We start from the raw sequence: 21,017 nt of genomic DNA, 5'->3' as shown, positions 1-21,017 counted from the left end.
AGTACACAAGGGCATCAAGGGTCACATAGCAGAATGATAACATAAGATCCACCACAAGGTCATTCAGAAGGTATCACAGAGCTATCCACTGATAACTCTGAAATTGCAAGCCATTCTCTAATGGCCTGTACCACAATATTTTAATTTACAATTCATTATCCTATTTGAAAAAAGCCATTATCCAGGGTACACCAGCTGTTTTGCGCAATAATGTATCATGAGCTTTATGTATTGTCCAGCGTAAAGTTAGGAGAACATAAGCCTTGTAATTTCAGCCAAGCTCTAATTTAAGCAATATTATATATGACACAAAGGGGGGACGCGAGGCATCCCATTGGGTGGAGGAGACATTTAATATGACTTTCGGTCTTTATTTACCCTCTCAGCTTCTTGGACTAAAATTTAGAGTGTGTGGTGAAATAGTAGTTGGGGGGGGGATTGAATGTGTGCTAATAACTGTGTGCTGTATAGAGAATTCATTCTTAGTTAGTTTAGATCAGTAGCTTTTAAGCTATTTAGGGAATAGGGATCACAACGATTTTTTGCTGGAATTCTCTCTTTCAGAATTAGCCACTGTTTCCCTCAAAGTCTAAAAATAGGCTTTTCCTGGACTTCTGCAAATAAATCCCTTTCACTCCATGACCTTGTTTGGAAGTATGTTCCTGCAGAAAATACTTACAAGAATTGTGGTACAAAACCAGAAGTGAAGGTGACCAAACATTGATAAGAGTTCTGGTTCAAGAGTATACAGTGCAACGAAGTCATCGTTCTCCATGCTTATTGCATCCACAGTTTTCCATTTGATAAGGGTTACCTAGATCTTTCTGGGGAAAGACGGACAGGATAAAATGCTTGCAGGCATGCTAAATGAATTGCAGGATTCTTGGCAGATGAAGCTCCTCATATCCGTTCTGGGTTGGACACCAGTTGCGCACTGTTGATGATGATGAGTAAGATGGCATCTTGTGCTATTATGATACTCTTCAATTTAGGGAATGCCAAAACTTGGACAGGATTCTTTGTAGTTTGAACTCTGCTACCTGTGTATTAGGCTCATATCCTCTGATTCCTTCAGGTGACTAGGTAGGATAAGAATGGCTGGATCTAGGAGGGAATGCTTCTTTGAGAGACAGAGAGGACAATGCTGCAGAAATGTGCTTTTTGTTGGGGGGGGGAAACCCTCCCAAAGCCCAATATTTTTAACAACTTTTGTTGTGGATCTTTTTAGGAAAGGCTGTGGAGAAGGGGAGGGGGAGAAATAGTTATAGAGCCTGGAGGAAATGGATTATCTGAATCATTTCCAGTTGAGATTAAGCCAGTTATAGAACTGAAACTGCATTGGTAGATTATTTTTATTGGGTCCTGAACAGGGGAAACATGCTCCTCTTGGTTCTGTTAGACCTTTTAGTGGCTTTCAGTATCATTGATCACTGTATTCTTTTGAACACTTACAACCTTTGGAAGCCCAGGGCATGGTTATATAGTAGTTTGGCACCTAAGTGGTGGTGTCATGGGCAGAAAACAAGTGCAGGAAAGTTCCAGTATGGGGTTGCAGTGCTATCCCTGTGAAATATAATATATAGATGAAGCGCCTAGAAAATGCCAATTTTTTTTTGTTCAGGGCAGGGGTGAAATGCTACTGGTTCGGTCCAGTTCGGGCGAATCGGTAGTAATAAAAATTACCAGTTCGGGCAAACCAGTAGTTTAAAAAAGCGACAATCAGCTGTGCCGCGCGGTTTATATTCACTAGAAAGCAGGAAATCCTGCTTTCTAACGAAGCTAAATCACGCGGCACAGCTGTTCTTTCCCCTCACTGTTCTACTTACCTAGTGAAGTCTTCTTTTTCCATGCAAAGCATGTGTTTGGTGTGCACTGCGCATGCACACGCAGCATGCTTTTGGTGCACGCTGTGCATGCGGGTGGACAGCGCACATTTGGTGCATACTGTGCATATGCAGGTAGCAAACTGGTGGCAATCCGTAGAGAATTTCACCACTGGTTCAGGGTAATACCTTGCCACCACAGCCTGTGTCAGTGATGTTATGGAAGGTTAAAACTAGAGGAATCTAGATGGGGCCAGACAAACACAGCTTAAACCCATCAAAGAAAAGTTGCTAATAGTGTATAAGCATCAAATAACATCAACCTTGGCAGATATTGTGGAAGAGGTAGTTTGTGGTTTGTTCCACCTGGATCCTAAGCTCCTGCTGAGGCAAAAACCATCGCCAGACAGCCTTCACCAAACTCCACCTATTGTACCAGTTAAGACTCTACCAAGCCTGAGATGCCCCAACTAGAAAGCCTTACAATTGGCAATGAAGATATTGAAGTAATGGTTAGATAGTGTTGGAGCTGTCTTTCAGGATCAACCATAAAAGAGCGAACAGGCAAATTCCCAGCACTTGGTAGAACTGCCAGGAAAGCCTTGATTCTAACTTCAGGGGTACAATTTTGAGCTCTGGAGGAACTGCTAGATGAGAAATGGGGGGAGATTAGAGACAGAAATGGGAGCGACTTGTTGCTTGGAAACTTCTTAAAATAACAATAATGGGATGTTTAAGACTGCAGTTGCCTATCCTTGCTATACACTGACATCCCTTCTATATTTAAATGTAGAATTTTTTTAAAAAAAATCTGAAGAAGCACTACACAATGTAAAATGTACATTTTGTCATGTACTTTAGCTCTGTGAAATACATTTAGAAAACATTGGTGGCTTAAATAGATCAGCAAAAGATTGTCTTTATGTTTCCTGAAGTTTATACAAGTACTTTATTGTGGAAACAGTCATGGCCTTTTGTCTTTGTTTAGACATCACCTGTTTCAATCTCTAAACTGCAAAAACCAGTCTGCCTTTTCAATTCTTGCAGCCCATGAAAATAAAATAGTAGAAAATAAAATCACCAAATAGTTTCTTTCCGAAAACTAAGCAGCTAGATATCATCTTGTTTTCTGACAGTTGAATCTTGCCCCAAAACAAAATATCATGGTGGGAAAAGTAATTAAAAATAATTCTTAGTGCAAAAGAAAGAAGCACGTCTTAGTGAAATAAATCCCCTTATATAAATACCATTAGTATTTTTGTTAAACCTTGATGGGGTTTTATTTGGTTTTAGTTTAATGTAATCTTTTGTTTCTTTTCTTTGCTTCACATTCAGAGTTTATCAGATAGGTTGTTAGTCTTATAAAATTGGACAAATAAATAAAAATTGTATGCCAGTAATCTAAATGCAGCTCAATTTATAACCATTCAGTGAATGACCGTTTGAAGTTACAAAGGCACTAATAATGTGGTTTATGACTGTTTTTCACACTTACGACCAGTGCACCAACCTGATGGTCACAAGATCAAAATTCAGATGCTTGACAACTGGTTTATACTTATGATGGTTGCAGTGTTCCAGGGCCAAGTGATCACCTTCTCTGACTTCTGGCAAGCAAAGTCAGAACAGAACAGGATAACAGAGTTGGAAGGGACCTTGGAGGTCTTCTAGTCCAACCCCCTGCTTAGGCAGGAAATGCTACACCACTTCAGACAAATGGTTATCCAACATCTTCTTAAAAACTTCCAATGTTGGAGCATTTACAACTTCTGGAGGCAAGTGGTTCCACTGATTAATTTTTCTAACTGTTAGGAAATTTCTCCTTAGTTCTAAGTTGCTCCTCTCCTTGATTAGTTTCCACCCATTGCTTCTTGTCCTACCCTCAGGTGCTTTGGAGAATAGCTTGACTCCCTCTTCTTTGTGGCAGCCCCTAAAATATTGGAACACTGCTATCATGTCTCCCCTAGTCTTTCTTTTCATCAAACTAGACATACCCAGTTCCTGCAACCGCTCTTCATATGTTTTAGCCTCCTGTTCCCTAATCATCTTTGTTGCTCTTCTCTGCACTTTTTCTAGAGTCTCAACATCTTTTTTACATCATGGCGACCAAAACTGGATGCAGTATTCCCAATGTGATTTTTCCAAGGCATTATAAAATGATATTAACACTTCACGTGATCTTGATTCTATCCCTCTGTTTATGCAGCTCAGAACTGTGTTGCCTTTTTTGGCAGCTGCAGCACACTACTGGCTCATATTTAAATGATTGTCCACTATGACTCTAAGATCCCACTCACAATTACTGCTATTGAGTCAATGGGGAAGCCAGATTCACTTAACACCCATCTGCCTAACTTAACAACTGCAAGAAAGGTCATAATTTGGGTCAGAACTCACTTAGCAATGGGAATTTTGGGCTCAATTGTGGTCATAAGTCAAGGACTATCTGTAATCACATATTCTGGTTCAGTGTACATTCCTAGTAGACAACATTCTTCAACTCTGGAAGTCTCAAATTGTGTAGGTACCAGTTGATGCCTTTCAAGCAATTATTCCATTAAGCACAGTTATTTGCTTGTGATGGGTAAGGGTTAGTGCACACCATACCATTATAGTATGAAAAAATTCATATAATTCTAAATAAATATCTTCTATAAACAATACTGGCACAAACAACTAACACATTTACTGTAATTCTTAGAAATGAATGGTTGAATTAGCACTCTTAAATTATTGCTTAAAATTATAATCTCTGATTTCAGTCAACCAAAGTAATGTTTATTATACTAAAAAGGAAAGAGACATAAAAAGAGTCTTGGCTATGTATAAAAAAATATTTAATTATGTGGGAATTTATATTAATGTTATAAATTAATTTTAACTAAATCAATGATGACTGAAAGTTAAAAATCCATGAAATAACAGCTATATCTCTTTATTAAACTTTGTTCTCTGCACATGTTGCCCTCATAAATTTTTGAAAGTGTTTAGGTACACTTCCAATGCAAATTGACTGGACCGTAACCTTTTGTACAAATGTGAAATCGCAGCTTACTTCTGTACTCTTTTACATTTTTCCCATATGTCATGGTCCAGATGATGTTGCATTTATTTTTTAAAAAAATCTAATCTAAATCTGTTTGAAATGGAGTTATGATTAATTGCATGGATTAGAAACTAAGTTGCACCATTTTTTAGGTTGTTGTTGAACCATAAGAAATTGAAAATAGTTTGTAATAGCACCTAACTATACTTTGTGGGAAATAGGCTAACTTGGTCCTATTTTAATTCCACTGAAATCAGGACTAATTTATTGCATTAATTTCAGTAAGCCTAAAGCACTGCCAACTAAATCGAGGTCCTATATTTAAGACCAGAACATATAATAGCTGTGATTCACTTTTTCACTCTCCAGCCCATTTACATGGTAAATGGGACAACTTTAACGGGGATTAAACTAGCTCATGCAGGATACTGCTGCTAATGAATGCAAGCTGTGATAGCAATATATTACTTTCAGTATTGGCAGCCATAAGATTACCAACCTAATTTATTCCATGAGATAATAATTAGAAGGACCACAAATTACACCCGGAGAGTGGAGTTCCCACTAGAATGGGGTAAAAAGAAGAGTCAAGATGACACATGCAATTACTCAATAAAAACTCCATCCCTTTGAACATCAACATACATACAAGAGGACGGTTCGTTGAGGGTGTTACTTGGAACCCTGACACAGAGCTTTTGCCATGTGGTTATGTCTACCATCTTGAGGTTTCTTTTTTAAAATCCCTTCTTCCCTATAGATGCCTCTGAGAGTACTCGGTGAAACTATATGAGTTTGTTGGTTGGATCCTACAGGGTTCTCTTTATATTTTTATGTGCTATAACTTTACAAGTGAAGTTTGATGCAAAAATTATCCAGGAAAATCAGAACACCTCCATGCTTTAGGGAAGGCGGGTAATAAAATCACACCATCTGTTTTAACACAATGGAATTTCTCTTTCTGTAACAGCCAAGAAAAACACTTTTTTTGGTAGTTGTGACATCCTTTGACCTTGATGGTTGAAACAGAACAGAAATTGAGAAAATAAACGATTTCTGTTAAATCTTTTAGCTCTGACAATTACATAGGGTCTGTTGACAATTCAAAACATTTCTGAACTTAGGATACACATGTCCAAAGTCTATAATGTTTTCAATAAGCAATTTTAGGCCTTTTAGTTCAGTACCTAATTCAGCATTAATAGTCTAAGTGATTCTTGGAAAATCCAGCAGTCCTTTAAATAACTACCCCATTCCTTTCATGACTGCAAAAATTGCATTAAAAAACAAACTAGCAGGTAGAATTGGTAGCTGGGATACTGCATTCCATATGGCCAATCCTGGTTAATTCAGTTGCTCTGGTTAAAGAATTAAAGAGCCACTGTGGTTAGAATGGAGTACTGCAGGCTACTTCTGCTGACTGCCGGTTGCCTGCAATTTGGCAGTTCGAATCTACCCAGGCTCAAGGTTGATTCAGCCTTCCATCCTTTCGAAATAAGTAAAATGAGGACCCAAATTGTTGGGGGCAATATGCTGACTCTGTAAACTTCTTAGAGAGGATTGTAAGGCACTGGGAAGTGGTATATAAGTCTAAGTGCTATTGCTATTGCTTTTAAAAACAAATACTCTAGTGTTAAAGCAAAAGAAATTAAATGAGAGACAGCAAGAAATATTTCAATTGGTATTCTCCTCTTTCCTTTGTATCTTATTTGTTCCATAACCCACAGAAGAAATCCTTAACAATTTTTCTCCTAGGATCAGATAAAACCACATTGATTTCAACTGTGTAGCAGAATCCAGCAACTTAAAAACCAGCTGATGAGAGGGATGAAATTTGGAATAAAGAAGCATGTTATAAAAATGGCTAAGCTCCTTACACTCCTTCTGCTTTCAAATGGTCTTTTCCCCTTAGCCTAGCAATGCTTCTAGGAACCCTTCTTCTAGCCCTTCCAGATGGCAGCTCATACTATTATCCATGCGTATGTTGTCACAAAACAACACACAACTGAATAGCAGTGCAATTCTGTATCTTTCATTACTGATCTAGCATTCTTATCATTGCACTCTGACCACGTCTGTAGCTAGAAAACAATGAGGTGGGAAAGAGAATTAGCAAGTGATTTGCTTCCTCTCCTGCTCCATAAGGCATCTACTTATCTTCTGTAGGCAGAAAACTAACACTTGAAAGCTAGCTGGATTACTAAAGGTGTACTAAAATGGGAGGGGAAGGAGGTTAAAACACATGAATGAGCTACTTGAGAAAAAGACCTTCCTGGATGTGATATCTCAAAGTGACCTATTTCTAGGAAGGGGAGAATACTGAAAGTGTAAATAAATTAAAATTACACTGCATGAAAAAAAAAATAGGAAATGCTGTGGCAGGGAAGAGAAATAATAGAAAAATGAAAAGTTATCTGCAGGACATTATTGACTTTATCCAAATGTACAGTCAATGTGTAAATGGCCCATTTTGTGTGGTGCAGTGAAACTATTATTCATTTTTATCTTAGTGCTGTCTCTCATGTTTCAGAGGGAAATCTTCCTTTGTCTTTTTTGGATATATCATAGATTCAATCAGAGTATCCCGCCCCTGTCCCCCCTCCCACACACACACTTGCTTTATTACTGAGCCATGAACTTTCTGCATTATATTTACATACCTGGGCAAGATAGCTCCAATTTTATCCCGATGAGGCTCTTTGAACCACTTACTTGCGATGCTTTTTGGCATGAATATAATACAGTGGAATAGGAATATATGGGTTTTTTTTTTTTAAGTAACAGATAAATTTAACAGGATTGGAGGCAAAGAACCATTGCTTAGGCAAACAGTTAGTCTGAATAAATGGAAGTTGTAAATGTTACTTCTTGCTTTCCTGAGTCTAATGTAATATGAGGGGGTTTTTTTCAGGCTGATACATCTCTTTGAGCTGTGATAAGTAAGACTTACAAAATTGATTGCATGAGTCACGGCATCCAATTATATGAATGATCAGCAGATTGAGGCAGCCTTTCTTGTACTCTTTTTACCAATCTTTATTTGCTATTCTCCTTTCTGCCAAAATTCCCACTGCAGCAAAGGCCACTGCTTATCTCTTATTTTGCTTCTCCTTCTCCCCTGCTACCAGTGCTTGCTAATCTGCTCTCTTGAGGGGCAAAGCAATAATAATAAGCAGTAGTGTGGACCAAGAGAAAAAGCTAATAAAAGACAATAGGGACAGAAACAAGAATTGCTCCCACTGAGAGCAATTTGTTGAAGCCCTTTCCCTATGAAAGTTGACAGTAAGCAATTTAGGGGAGTTCATTAAGGTCTTAGCATAAGAAGGGTATATGTGCACGCACACATACTGAGGTGTTACAGACCTGAAGTATTGGTAATCAAGTGAAATATGAACAGAAACAAGAGTTTAGAAAGACTTAAAAAGTCTTAGAAATGTCTTTCTAGCTAGATGTTTTTGTGGAAAAAAATGTTCATAACACTTTACACTATTGTTTGGTTTTCTAATTGGAATAGTTCTTTATCCCTCACAGGACACAAACCCTTTCTCGCAGGTTCCAGGATTAACAGAGTACCTAACAGAGGTATATAGCACAATCTAATGTGTTAAAACACACAATAGTCCTCCTCCTAAAGACAAACATTTGATAGGTTCTCAATGAGCTTTATTTTCTCCTTGCCAGCTTTTCATCACCAGACTAGGTAAAATCATGATCCAAGAACCCAACAATTCACAGCACCGAGTTACATATATTCTTCATTATTACAATAAAACATGAATATTTTCTCCCAAACTAGATGCTCTCCTAATTTATTCCTTTATTTGGGTTGGAGCAAGTAAAATAATAAACAGCGCTCTGAATGAATTTCAAGGAGCGTTGACAAACTTATTCACTAATGCCTGTGTTTTCAGAAAGAAAACTAATTCTGCAGAGCAAAATTTATGCATACATTCCAAGGTCTCTACTCTAGTCCATGGTGACCTTTACTATGACACAAAACAGGACCTTGGCAACCAGTCAAGAATGTGTAGATACATTCCCTAAATCCTCTAACTCACTTTCAGAGTTTAATCCACTCACAAAACACCAAGCATAACCATTTGTTTCACAGAATATTTGACAACAAGCCAAATCTTAATATTAAAAAGTGTAGAGTCTTCATTGAATATTCATGCAGTTCATGCAATTATCCCAATAAAGATATATCTCTTATTAGCTAGAAAAGTCTAGAGTCACAATTTGGACTGAAAATCTGGTTTTAAATCATTGCAGTTGTAAGTCGAGTCACCCATGTAACTGGACCCATTTTTTTTTACATTTGTCATAGTGGTCATTAAGTGAATCACCATGGTTCTTAAGCAAATCAATGGTTGTTAAACGAATGGTACAGTCATTCTCCCAAATTGGCATATTTTTTTGCCAGAAGCCAAGGACAGACAAGAAAGCAAATGAATTACAGAACAAATCAAACCAGATTTCTCATTCAAAACTCTTAAATAACCCTGATCCTTATATTTTTGACACTATTCATACAGAAAGCCAGTTTCCTTAAGAACTCCATAAGTAAAAGTAGACTGATTCAACAAATCATTGAAAAATCAATGAATTTCAGGGAATAAAACAATTCCTAACATCCAATGGGGCATCAGTTCTATAGGCTTGCATAAAATAGCTTTGTACAAAGTACTTTCTCTTAATTGAACCACATTTTTAATTATTTTAAAGTTTGTTTAGGAACAATTACCAACGGATCTTATAGTAATGTATAATAGCAAGATTATATTTGCAATGTATGTGTTATAATATTTCATTAGAATTTCATTAGACACCTGCAGCTGGTGGAGCAATCTAAGTGGGTAAAAAAATCTTCCTGATTTTATAGAAAAAACTAAGTTCAAGAGTACAGCCAGTTTACAAAGTGCATTCCCATTAAGATACGGTCAACCAGTATCAAAATACGGTCAAGATATGGTCAAGTTCCAAAATTAATCAGATTTCTATATTTCTCGAACTGAGATTCCGGATAATTTACCCTCCTAGCATCTCTTAAAAATATTCCACTGTTTCATTTTCAGCTCTGCTAAAAAGCAAGAAATAAACATTAACAAAACACTGATAACACCACACTTCAAATTCTCTAGATTTTTTCCTTGTCCCAGCGATTATTCATCTAATCTGCTTAAACCTAAGTCTGAAAAGGCTGCTAGCTATTATTATTTCATCATACTTATTTTTTTTCACCATTTTATCTTCAGCTCCACTTTTTGTCATCAGCATCATTCCTTACCGTCACATGGAATTCATACTCAAAGAAAAAATATTTTGATCAAAGGAGCAGGGGTTGCTCCCAGTTTGGACCAGATCGGGCAATCCGGTAGCGATTGTGGCAGGTGTTTCGGAGAACCGGTAGCGATGGCGGCACGAGGTTCCACCCATCTGCCTGGGCGTCATTACTTACTGCTTTTAAAAGGTAAAAAAAAAAGGCTCTGACGATCACAACTGTGCCGCACAATCATCAGAGCCTTTTTTTAACCTTTTAAAAGCATTTTTTTACAACCTATTCGCCCGAATAGGTTGTAAAAAAATGCTTTAAAAAAGTAAAAAAAAAAAAGTTGGCCACGCCCACCCAGTCACATTACCCCACCACCAAGCCACGCCCACAGAACCAGTAGTAACAAATGTTACATTTCACTACTGCCAAGGAGATAAACATTATGGTAGAAAGGACTCCATTACTAGAAAACAAAGTCTATGACTAAAAATGGGAAGTAGACAACCTGAGGAATGGGCCTCTGTCCTTTGAAAATGTTAACCAGCTAAAGTGGTCTGACAAGTACATTAAATTAAAATGCTCTCAGCCGTTCCAGGTCTGGATCTATGGAGGTGAGATGAATAATCGTATATTGAAGAATGTGAGGCAAGCAAATTAACAAGATCTAAAACAGCACAGTTTCTGCTTGGAGCAGCCTGAAGCCTTTTTACTTTTCTAATTTGTCACCCTAAGATATGTTGAGGACTACAGTCCCAAGAACTCCTGGCCAATATGGCTCCAGCTTTACTGAATACTTCCTTTGCTGTAGATAAATATTTTTTTGGTCATTCACTATTGGCAAGCAGATTGATGGAGACTCCATTCCAGGTGTTACATTTTCAAGGGGCAAATGTATATTGTTAAGATACAGATCAGAGGCAGAAAGATTTTAAGAAGTAAAACTCTTCCAAATAGCTACATGGCCCCTTCTCATTTCCAGATTTCAGTTGTAGTATCGAGAGATCCTATATGTTATAACACTCTATAAAAATATTATAGAAATAATAAAGATTTATTTCATTTATAAATAAACTTTCAAGTTTCATTGTTGCAGCATTGGAATGTACTTAGAATGTTGGGTTAGGACAAGGTTACTCTCTGCCACAATATCACACCTGATGACTGTGGGACTGTGCTTTCTTTCTGCTGACCTCATAGAGTTGTTGTGAAAAAAATTGAGGAAGCGAGCATCACCATCAATTTCTCAAGGAAACATATGTGTTGCTACCAAGTGAAAATAATTATATAAATAACGTAGTTCCCTACCCCCATCTGAATTTTGTCATCTGAGTCAATTCTGTCTAATTCTGCTTTGCTTGATTATTTCCCAGTATGATTTCAATACATAATTTTTTATGAAATTTATTTCTTACTAATGTGGAAGTAGGTTCATTATGAGGAATGCATTGTTTTAGAAGATTGCTGTCAAACTCGCAGCCCGCAGGCCGGATGCGTCACATGCTGGCCACGCCCAGTTTAGCGAAGGAGAAAAAACTGTCCTGATACATCATGTGACGCCACCATGACAACACAAGTTTGATATCCCTGGAGGACTTTTCTGCTTCTGGGAAGCTTTTTCTTCCTCCCAGTGATGTTCAGAAATGAACAGCTTCCTTAACTACTTCTTTAATAAGTCGTTCACCTCAGCTTACAAGATCCAAGTTCTCTTCAAGATCTTTCAGCACCCAAAATCAGCATGTTCTGCTTTTATTATGGAAAGGAAGCTGCTGTCATTATTTGTATTGAATGCATGGCACAAAGTGGAGGCTGCAAGCTGCAAATTGATACCATATGTGCTAAAATTCAAATATGTGCCTGTTTGAGGCACCTATGTACAGTATTTAAATAGCTTGCATTAAAATCTCTAATGTTATCCCATTATACACAGGGACCTGGGCATTATGAGCATGATGGTGAATGGTACCTCCAGGACAGGGGTGGGTTTCAACAGGTTCTGACCAGTTCTGGAGAACCGGTAGCGGAAATTTTGAGTAGTTCGGAGAACCGGTAAATACCATCTCTGACTGGCCCCGCCCCCATCTATTCTCTGCCTCCAGAGTCCCAGCTGATCGGGAGGAAATGGGGATTTTGCAGTAACCTTCCCCTGGAATGGGGAGGGAATGGAAATTTTGCAGTATCCTTCCCCTGCCGTGCCCACTAAGCCACACCCACCAAGCCACACCCACAGAACCAGTAGTAAAAAATTTTGAAACCCACCACTGCTCCAGGAGCCAGAGAATGTCTTTTCTTCATTAATAACTTTTCCCTTGCCATAAGCTTTCTGCCAATGGCAACATGGCCCCAAATGTCTTGTTGTTTGAACTGAAGCAGCAACTAGTTGCTCTGCATCTCTTCCTGAAGCATAGCTTTGTTCTTTGCATCCAAGGCTGACTTCTCTCACCCACCCACATTCCTCCTGCAGGGACATTTAGGCGTGTGAGTCAAAAACCAAGGCCACTCATGCTTTGGTCATTATCTAGTTGGATCACTGCAACATGTTCTACATAAAACCACCTGCAAGCTACAATTGTTTCAGAATGTAGCGGCACATGTAGTGATGGTTGCCCCTATGTTTACCCATGCTATGCCTCTATTGCACAGTTGCACTGGCTCCCAGTTTCCTTCCAGATGCAATTCAAGATGCTAGCTATTACCTTTAAAGCCTTATGTGGCACAGGGCCAGGTTATCTGCAGGAGCACCTCTCCCTAAAGATACCTATCTGCACTATCTAGCCCCTTCCTGCCTTAAACATTGTCATTTTATGGATTAGGATGTCCACCATTTTGGTTGCAGTCCCTGCTCTATGGAACACTTTTCCCCCCAATGTTCAGCAGGCCTCTACCCCTCTAGTCTTCCAAAAAGCACTTAAGACCAGTGGTGGGCTGCTGCCGATTGTAACAACCAGTTCGCCCAGAACCAAAAAAGTGAGTGTTCATGCCTTCTGCGCATGTGTGTGGCATCAAAAACCCAGCGATTATATAGGATGAGATAGCGCCAGGGCAGGTGGGTGGGGCCAGCTGCTGGTCGGAACTACTGGTTCGTCCGAACCAGTCTGAACCGGCAGCAGCCCACCACTGCTTAAGACCTAGCTTTCTGCTGTTATAAGGTGAGATTGATGGGGGTTTCTATTTGTGGTTTTAATAGAAATGTGTATTAATTGTACAATACAATATGATGTGTATTAATTGTACAATATAATAACTGTTGGTTGGAAGCCACCCAGAGTTCAGTATCAGATGTGTGGTTTTTTAAATGTTTTAAATGAATGAATGAATGAATGAATGAATGAATGAATGAATGAATGAATAAATAAATAAGCAAGCAAGCAAGCAAGCAAGCAAGCAAGCAAGCAAGCAAGCAAGCCAATATTGTGGCTATACCCATGCATTCAAAGCCATGTCCCCCCCTTTTTTTTAAGCAACACATAAAAGGAGATGGTTTTGATTGTGGTGTTGCGATATTGACAGCCATCTCAGTCACCCCCCCTCTTGTCTGTTGAAAAATTCAAATCTTTACTGTCAGTGCACGACATAAGTACAATGAGATTGTTTGAGCAATAACAAAAAATGGAGTAGTAACAATGGGATACCTTTTCTTTTTTTCTTTTTCTTTTTAAATTTGATTTTTATTATAACATATAGTGATACATTCAATACATTTTCGGTTCATTAGTGCAAATATATACATATATACATCTACATGCATTATTACTTGTCTTTTATTTGATATTGTTTCTTAAAGCTAAATTTAATTTCAAAACACTTAAAGATAATAGTGCTCAAATCTCTAAGACTAAATGTAATACTGTTCATTTCTCCATGGATTTTGTTGATTAATTAATACTTAATCTCTATACTCTATTTCCTTCTTTATTTCTTTTCCCCATCCATTCGTACCACATGTCCCACACGCTATAAAATTCCGAATCTTCTCTGTCATTAATTTCTGAAGTCAGTTTGTTCATTTCGGCGCACTCCAGTATTTTCCCAATAACATGTTCTTGAGGTGGTATTTGTTTTTCTTTCCAATACTGGGCAAAGGAAATTCTAGCGGCTGTCAGAATATGTATAATTAAGTACTTTTTCTTTTTTGCATATTCAATTTTCAAAATTCCCAGGAGAAAGGCTTTTGGTTCGAAATCAAAATTTTCTTTTATTATTTCTCTAATCCACATCCATATCATCCTCCAGAATTTTTGTGCCTGATTACAACTCCACCAGTGATAGAAAGTACCCTGCTGATGGTCACATTTCCAACATTTAGGGCTCGAATTGGGGTAGATCTTCGCTATCCTAGCTGGGGCCATATGCCATCTATAAAACAGCTTGTATTGGTTTTCCTTGTAAACTGTCGCCTTTGTCATTTTAAGATTATTATTCCATATTGAATCCCGTTCATTCAGATTTATATTCTGTCCAGGAAAAGGATACCTTTTCATCAGTGATGAAATTCAAATTTTTTTACTACTGGTTCTGTGGGCATGGCTTGGTGGGCATGGTGTGGCTTGATGGGCGTGGCTTGGTGGGCGTGGCAGCAGAAGGATACTGCAAAAACTCCATTCCCACCCCACTCTGGGGCCAGCCAGGGGTGATATTTGCTGGTTCTCCAAACTACTCAAAATTTCCTCTACCAGTTCTCCAGAACCTGTCAGAATCTGCTGAATAGCGCCCCTGCTTTTCATGATAACAAAGTCTACCACTTGAGAGGTCACCTTCCTCTACCAATGTAGAAATGTTTCTGAACTGGATGTGCCAGAGGTCTTAGCTAACATGGTTAATACACATAGTCCTCGACTTACAACAGTTCATTTAATGACCATTCAAAGTTATAATGCCACTGAAAATAGTGACTTATGAACATTTTTCACACTTATGACCATTGCAACATCCCCATGGAGATGTGATTTACATTTACATTGACAACTGGTTCATATTTATGAGGGTCATGTGATCACTTTTTGTGACATTCTGGCAAGCAAAATATTAGACATTCTGTTTATATATATAGCACCACAGAGCAAACAAAGAGTACAGTCACCATGTGCTTTACTGCTTAACTATATAACTGTAACAGGAAACCAGAAACTCTACTTAGAACAAAAGAGCATAGAGTATATACCATAGATCCAAACTTGTAAACACTGCCATCTACTGGCTAAATATTACTGTAGTTGTTGCATAAAAATACATTACAACAATGAATTCCAACACAAAGTCAATGAGAAAACCAGATTCACTTAACAATAATGTTACTAATTTAACAACTGCAGTGATTCACTTAACAAATGTGGCATAAAATGGAGCAAAACTCAGTTAACAAATTTCTCGCTTCGCAACATAAATTTGGTGCTCAATTGTGGTTGGAAGTCGAGGACTACCAGTATGTCATGAATTACAAGTCAGATAGTCCTGATAAGCAGCTATCTACTTCAATTAGACTGAATGGGCTACCAGATATCAATTGCAAAAATTTCAGAAGACTGTATGAATTATTGCCATTTAGTTAATAAATAAATAAATAAATAATTTATTTATCTGCACTATCTAATCCCTTATTTATTAATTTAGTATATCATCTAGGATTTTGCATTCCCCTAATGTAGTTATTGGTAAGTATGACAGAGAGGACTACAAAACGGAAGATAAACTTATTTTAATTCCATGTGTTCTGGTGTCCATTGAAACATTACACCAACATTTGTACATACTGATGTATGGTGCTGGGAGCTGAAATAAAAATAGCAGAGAATAAGAGTACCATATCATCTTTCTTTCAGGGACTCTAAAACTATACTTTGCCAATCTAGGGAGTAAATGTGACTGTTGATTTGTTGTTATTTGTTGGCCTTCCTGAATCCTTTTCCATTATATTAGGCTTGACAACTTATTGCCTATCACTTATGTTAGACTATAACTACCATGATCCTCAGCCAGCCAGGTCAATGGAGTTGGTTGGAAATTATAGTCCGACACATCTGGAGGGCACTTAAGGTCGATAACTGACTCTGCCACCTGGTGGTAGCCATTCACAAAACATGAAAATTGATGTTGCCATCAGAAGCAAGTATTTGTCAATGGTTGTCTGTGGATGCTGATCATCACGTTTAGTTGTCAACTCCTATCTGTGAAGCAAGGGTTTAGGAGAGGTTTGATACAGACAAGGTCTGAGGAGCTGCTGGGGAAAGATAATTTACTGCTTGATTTTTTAAAGGCTTATTTTAATAATGTGGAGGAACTCGTCTTACATGATTGATTGTGATAATGCACACAATTCTGCTGAATGGTCAGTTTCAACTTTCAAATCACAATGATAACCATAAATTACAGCATTTCGGGTTGTATTGTTTCTCTTACCTTAAGCTTAGTCAGGAGAAGTTCATGATCATATAATAATTTTTTGGTCTCTTCTTCATTGCTGCCAATTTCTAATAAATTTGGTATTGATTCAACTAGCTGCAGCTGGACCCATTTGCCACACTAAAACAGAAATATAAGCAAATATTGTTCTAAGCAGATGCAGTACACCATATTTTTCTACAGTAATTGGTTCAGACAGTAATAAGCTAAAATCAGCTTAAAGGATATACAGCTGGCAGGTCTAACTTTTTGGCTTGCCTGGATGCATTGAGTAAAGAGAAATTGTCTTGGGTGGTATATAAAATTGTATAATATAGTTAATGTATATTATATATAAATAATGTTAAAAGTTTACCGTCTTGTAAGGCCATATTATTAGCTCTCCAGGGCAGCGTGCAATCTGAGAGTTGCGGGTTAGAACACCTGACATAAAGGATTATGAGCTGGATCTAAATGAAGTCATGCTTCAGTAGAAGTATTTAAATAAATAGAACGAAGGCTACTAAATTACATGTTTATTTTAATAGGTCTAATGCTGAACTTCACTATTTTGGATCAGCCTGGACTTTCCTTTGCAAGCCATAACAATGTTTTACTTTTATTTATAAATATTTATTTATATTAGAGATGTTTTGACCACAGTCAAAGCCAAGTCTCAGTGGCTCACATAAAAATACAACAGCACATAAACTTTAGCATACATAAGTTTCAACAGAGGCAATGTGCAATGAATGCGTATACTAAAATGAGATGGTGAAATAATTCTCATTCAGGTTTTAAACAAGCCTTTTTACTTCATAAAATGCAAATTGATATTTGCACCATATGAGCACTAATAATTTCCCTATACATTAACATGATAATGATTCCTTTAGCTAATCAGCTTAGGTTAATGCACTTTTATAAACCGAATATAATCCTTAATAATATGGAAATCAAAGTTATAAATTATCAGTGAATGCAATCACAATCAGAGGAAAAACTACATGCAAATAAAGATGTCCCCGCACACTTTGCTGTGCTGTTTATTTAATTTTAGTCAATATATCTTTAAAGAAAGCAAATTATTTATCTGGGATGATGCTTGATTGATTTTTAAATTTGCTCATCAGAAAGCAAATTATTTCTCTTGAATGAAGTTTGATTGATTTTTTTAAACTCTTTCACTCATCAGAAACTTGCAGTACAATATCCCGCTCCTTGGGGTTTTTCTTCGGCGGCTCAGCATTTAACTTTTATACGTGAACATTTGAGCAGAGTTCAGAATGCGAACCATCTAGCCGAGGTAGAATTAGGCTCTGTTCCACTTACCTTAAGAAGAGCAATGACAATTCTGCAATCCCCAGCTTCAACCAGAACTGAACTAACAGTGGTTGTGGAAAGTGGCTCCTCGGTACTATTGTTGCTGGTCATAGTGTTGCCGTAGAACTGGGCTTCCTGTGAAAAGGTTCCCCTCTGGCAGCTGGGGAAAGCTGCTGGTCATTGCAAAAGGCAGCAAATGGGGTTATTTGGCTCCCTTCCGTCAAAGAGCTCAGCTAACACTGATTGCTCTGCCAAAAGGAAAGAACAGGAGGTTAAAAATAGACGCCCCCCATTGAATTTATCTTTCAAGGCAGGGAGGGAGGGAGAGGGCTATGACACTCCTCTATTTTTGTAGTTTTTAACTGCGATCCGTTTTTGCCCCCTATAAACATGGATCTTAGGTCTCAAAACATAAAGCTTTCTCTGTTTGCTAATAGTAAAAGGCTACGTACAGGGAGTGGGGGAAGAGAAAGAAAAGGAACGTTTTCCTCAAGTTGCTGTTTATCTGTGAAACGCTGTTTACGTGATGCTGAACTGAGCTATCAGAAAACCGCTCTAGAACAGCTAAAAGAGCCATCCATAAGACTTCATTTTAAAACATTGCCTCACGATCCCACATTATAGATATTCTACCACTCACAAAAAGAACAAGAATAGCATAGACGCATCACAATCCAAGACTCTTCAAGGCAAGGAATTACCATTTGGTGATATGTGGAACAACTTGCCTCCAGAAGTTGTGAATGCTGCAACACTGGAAGTTTTTAAGAAGTGATTGGGCAACTATTTGTCTGAAATGGTATAGGGCAGAGGTCAGCAATCTGCAGCTCTGGAGCCGCATGTGGCTCTTTCACCCCTCTGCTGCAGCTCCTTGTCACTCAAAATATGTATCACAACCGCCAATGTGCGACACCTGCTGGCACGCGATTTATTAAGCTTTTCAACCTCCGGTAGGCCAACCATAGATAAATAAATAAAAAAAAAAAGTTTCAGAAGAAAACAGAATATAGTTTCATTCAACTATGAATGAAATATGCTAGTTTGTGGCTGCTCAAGAAATAATGAGGCACGGCATACTTGAAGGATCATACACAAGAAAGATATATATTGGATTGGAGAAGATGGATTGATTATATTCAAAATAAGTATCAGACTAAAAAATATCAAATAGCTTATGAATGAATCTTTAATGGTATAAGCGTTATATGAGTGATTTTAGAAGTATTATATCCAAGAAGCATGATTTTATCTATGGGGGGGTTAAGAATTTTTTTTAAAGAGGGGATGTTAGTTTAATGGATAGTTAAGCAATTTAGTTTATTGTTAAAAGTTAACTGAAATACCTTGTGTTCTGCTCTGGGAAGTCGGGGAGGGGGAGGGGGGATGGGTGGGAGGGTTGTGGGAAAATTGTGTTTTTTTTCTTGATTAAAACTTTTTCAATAATAATAATAATAAAAAAAAAAGAAATAGTGAGGCACGGGAAGGGTTTTGTGGTTCCCAGTGTTTTCTTTTCTGTGGGAAATGGGTCCAAATGGCTCTTTGAGTGTTTAAGGTTGCAGACCCCTGATATAGGGTTTCCTGCGTAGTAGGAGGTTGGACTAGGAGACCTCCAAGGTCCCTTCCAATCTGTTATCCTGTTCTATTCCAATGTATGATAGCCACAATGAAATAATCAATCACACACACGTTTATTGTCATTTTTAGTGGTGTTTTATCTGGGGCTCGGTTAAAAGTTGGAGTAATCCACTAGTGTTTAATTTTGGGGTGTTTTTATATCTCTAATTACTTTGAGACATGTGACGAGGAGGAAGAGGAGGAAGAGAAGAAGTCATTATATAATAATAATAATTATATTTCTAGATTATTCTAGAGCTTCTATGGCTCCTTTTGTTTTGTTTTTTGAGAACCATCATAAACAGACTATCAGTTTAATCATCTTTAAATATACCCTAAAGTTGCTTTCCAAGTAGATGCAGACCGAAGTTTTCTTGCTTTCCCCATCTGAAAAAATAGTGCTTACATTTTATCAGTTTTAAAACAGAATGGGTTTTACAAATGAAGGCAAATCACTGGGACCTGAGATTTACTCTTCCAAGCTTTTGAACTCCTGCTGGAATCCCTCCTCAGGGAATTTCTCTCTATTGAAATTACGTGCTTTGTGCTATTCTGTGAGTCTTGTTTATGTGATGCCTTGGCTGATTGGCGTTGATTTTTGAGTGGATTTTTGTTTCAGAATTTTCCTTCATTATAAAAAAACATTCCACAAAAACTTTATTTGATGCCTCTCTATTGATACACTGAAAAACAAACTGATGCAACTCATATAGAATGAAATTCTTGACGGGAAGGAACATTTATTCCATGCTGGGGAAATCACAAACAGGTTTTCATCAGGCTGCTAAAATCAATATAAGTTAAGTCTATTACTAGAAACATAGAATGTGCCACAGGGAGCCCGCAGAATGAGAGAGCAGCTGCTTGATTCCCTGTATTAGGACAGCTGAGCAAATGAGACTAGTGTTTAGGCCACAGTCAATTATCAGAAATGACATTTTTAGACAGTATGTTAAAATATGCCACACTAGGTTACTCCAAAGCAATCTTTAGAGAAGAATGTGTGTGTATGAGAGAGAGAGAGAGACAGAGAAAGAATAAGGGTTGGGATACATATATATATATTTGCTATATTGCTATTTAGCTCTCATCAGTTAGCCATACCCTTACTTGGATTCAAACTTGGGCTGCCTGCATATTAGGCAGTTGTATTAATCTCTGAGCCACAAATTCTCCTCCCTTCATCAGCTTGAGCCAGGGGAGAGATTAAATGTTTTTCTATCGAGGCACCTGGTCTACCCCAGCATGTGGGAGGGAGCATACTGCATCCCTTTCGCCTTTCAGCTCCAATCCATGAGCCCTCAAGCAGTCACATTCACGACAAACCATTTTATATCAAATTTATATTTTGCTGAATATAATTGATTCTGGAATCAATTGCCTCCAGAGATAAGGAGAATCCAAGACCTCAGTGCCTTCCGCCGTGCCCTTAAAACCTTCCTTTTCCAGCAAGCTGGGCTGGCCTAATTTTTTAAGTGTTTTTAAGTGTTTTGTTTATTGTTTTTAATTAATGGGGCCAAATTTATATATGTATATTTTAACTGTATTTTAATATTTGTACTTG

The 21,017-nt window shown here is 37.8% G+C and overlaps 1 protein-coding gene across 5 annotated transcripts in view; it reads right to left on the bottom strand.

The window, feature by feature from the left end:
• The window catches only part of CCDC141 (coiled-coil domain containing 141), a 127,310-nt gene extending 109,266 nt beyond the window's left edge, over positions 1–18,044 (bottom strand). For all 5 annotated transcript variants that reach the window (XR_011601653.1, XR_011601655.1, XM_070956794.1 and 2 more), the window contains exons 1-2: positions 17,849–18,044; positions 16,535–16,657 (exon numbers count right to left, since the gene is read on the bottom strand). Coding sequence is in view for 3 of the 5 variants with exons in the window: in XM_070956794.1 (XP_070812895.1) it covers positions 16,535–16,657; positions 17,849–17,950 (225 nt within the window). In the remaining 2 variants the exon portion in view is untranslated. The remainder of the gene's footprint in view (positions 1–16,534; positions 16,658–17,848) is intronic.
• Positions 18,045–21,017: the final 2,973 nt, after the last annotated feature.

This window comes from Pituophis catenifer, unplaced genomic scaffold (assembly GCF_029215685.1).
Source record: "Pituophis catenifer annectens isolate HBS135680 unplaced genomic scaffold, rPitCat1.0.hap2 SCAF_1, whole genome shotgun sequence".
Taxonomy (NCBI): domain Eukaryota; kingdom Metazoa; phylum Chordata; class Lepidosauria; order Squamata; family Colubridae; genus Pituophis; species Pituophis catenifer.
Note: the sequence above shows the minus strand (reverse complement) of the source record. Positions and strands in the feature narration are given on the sequence as shown.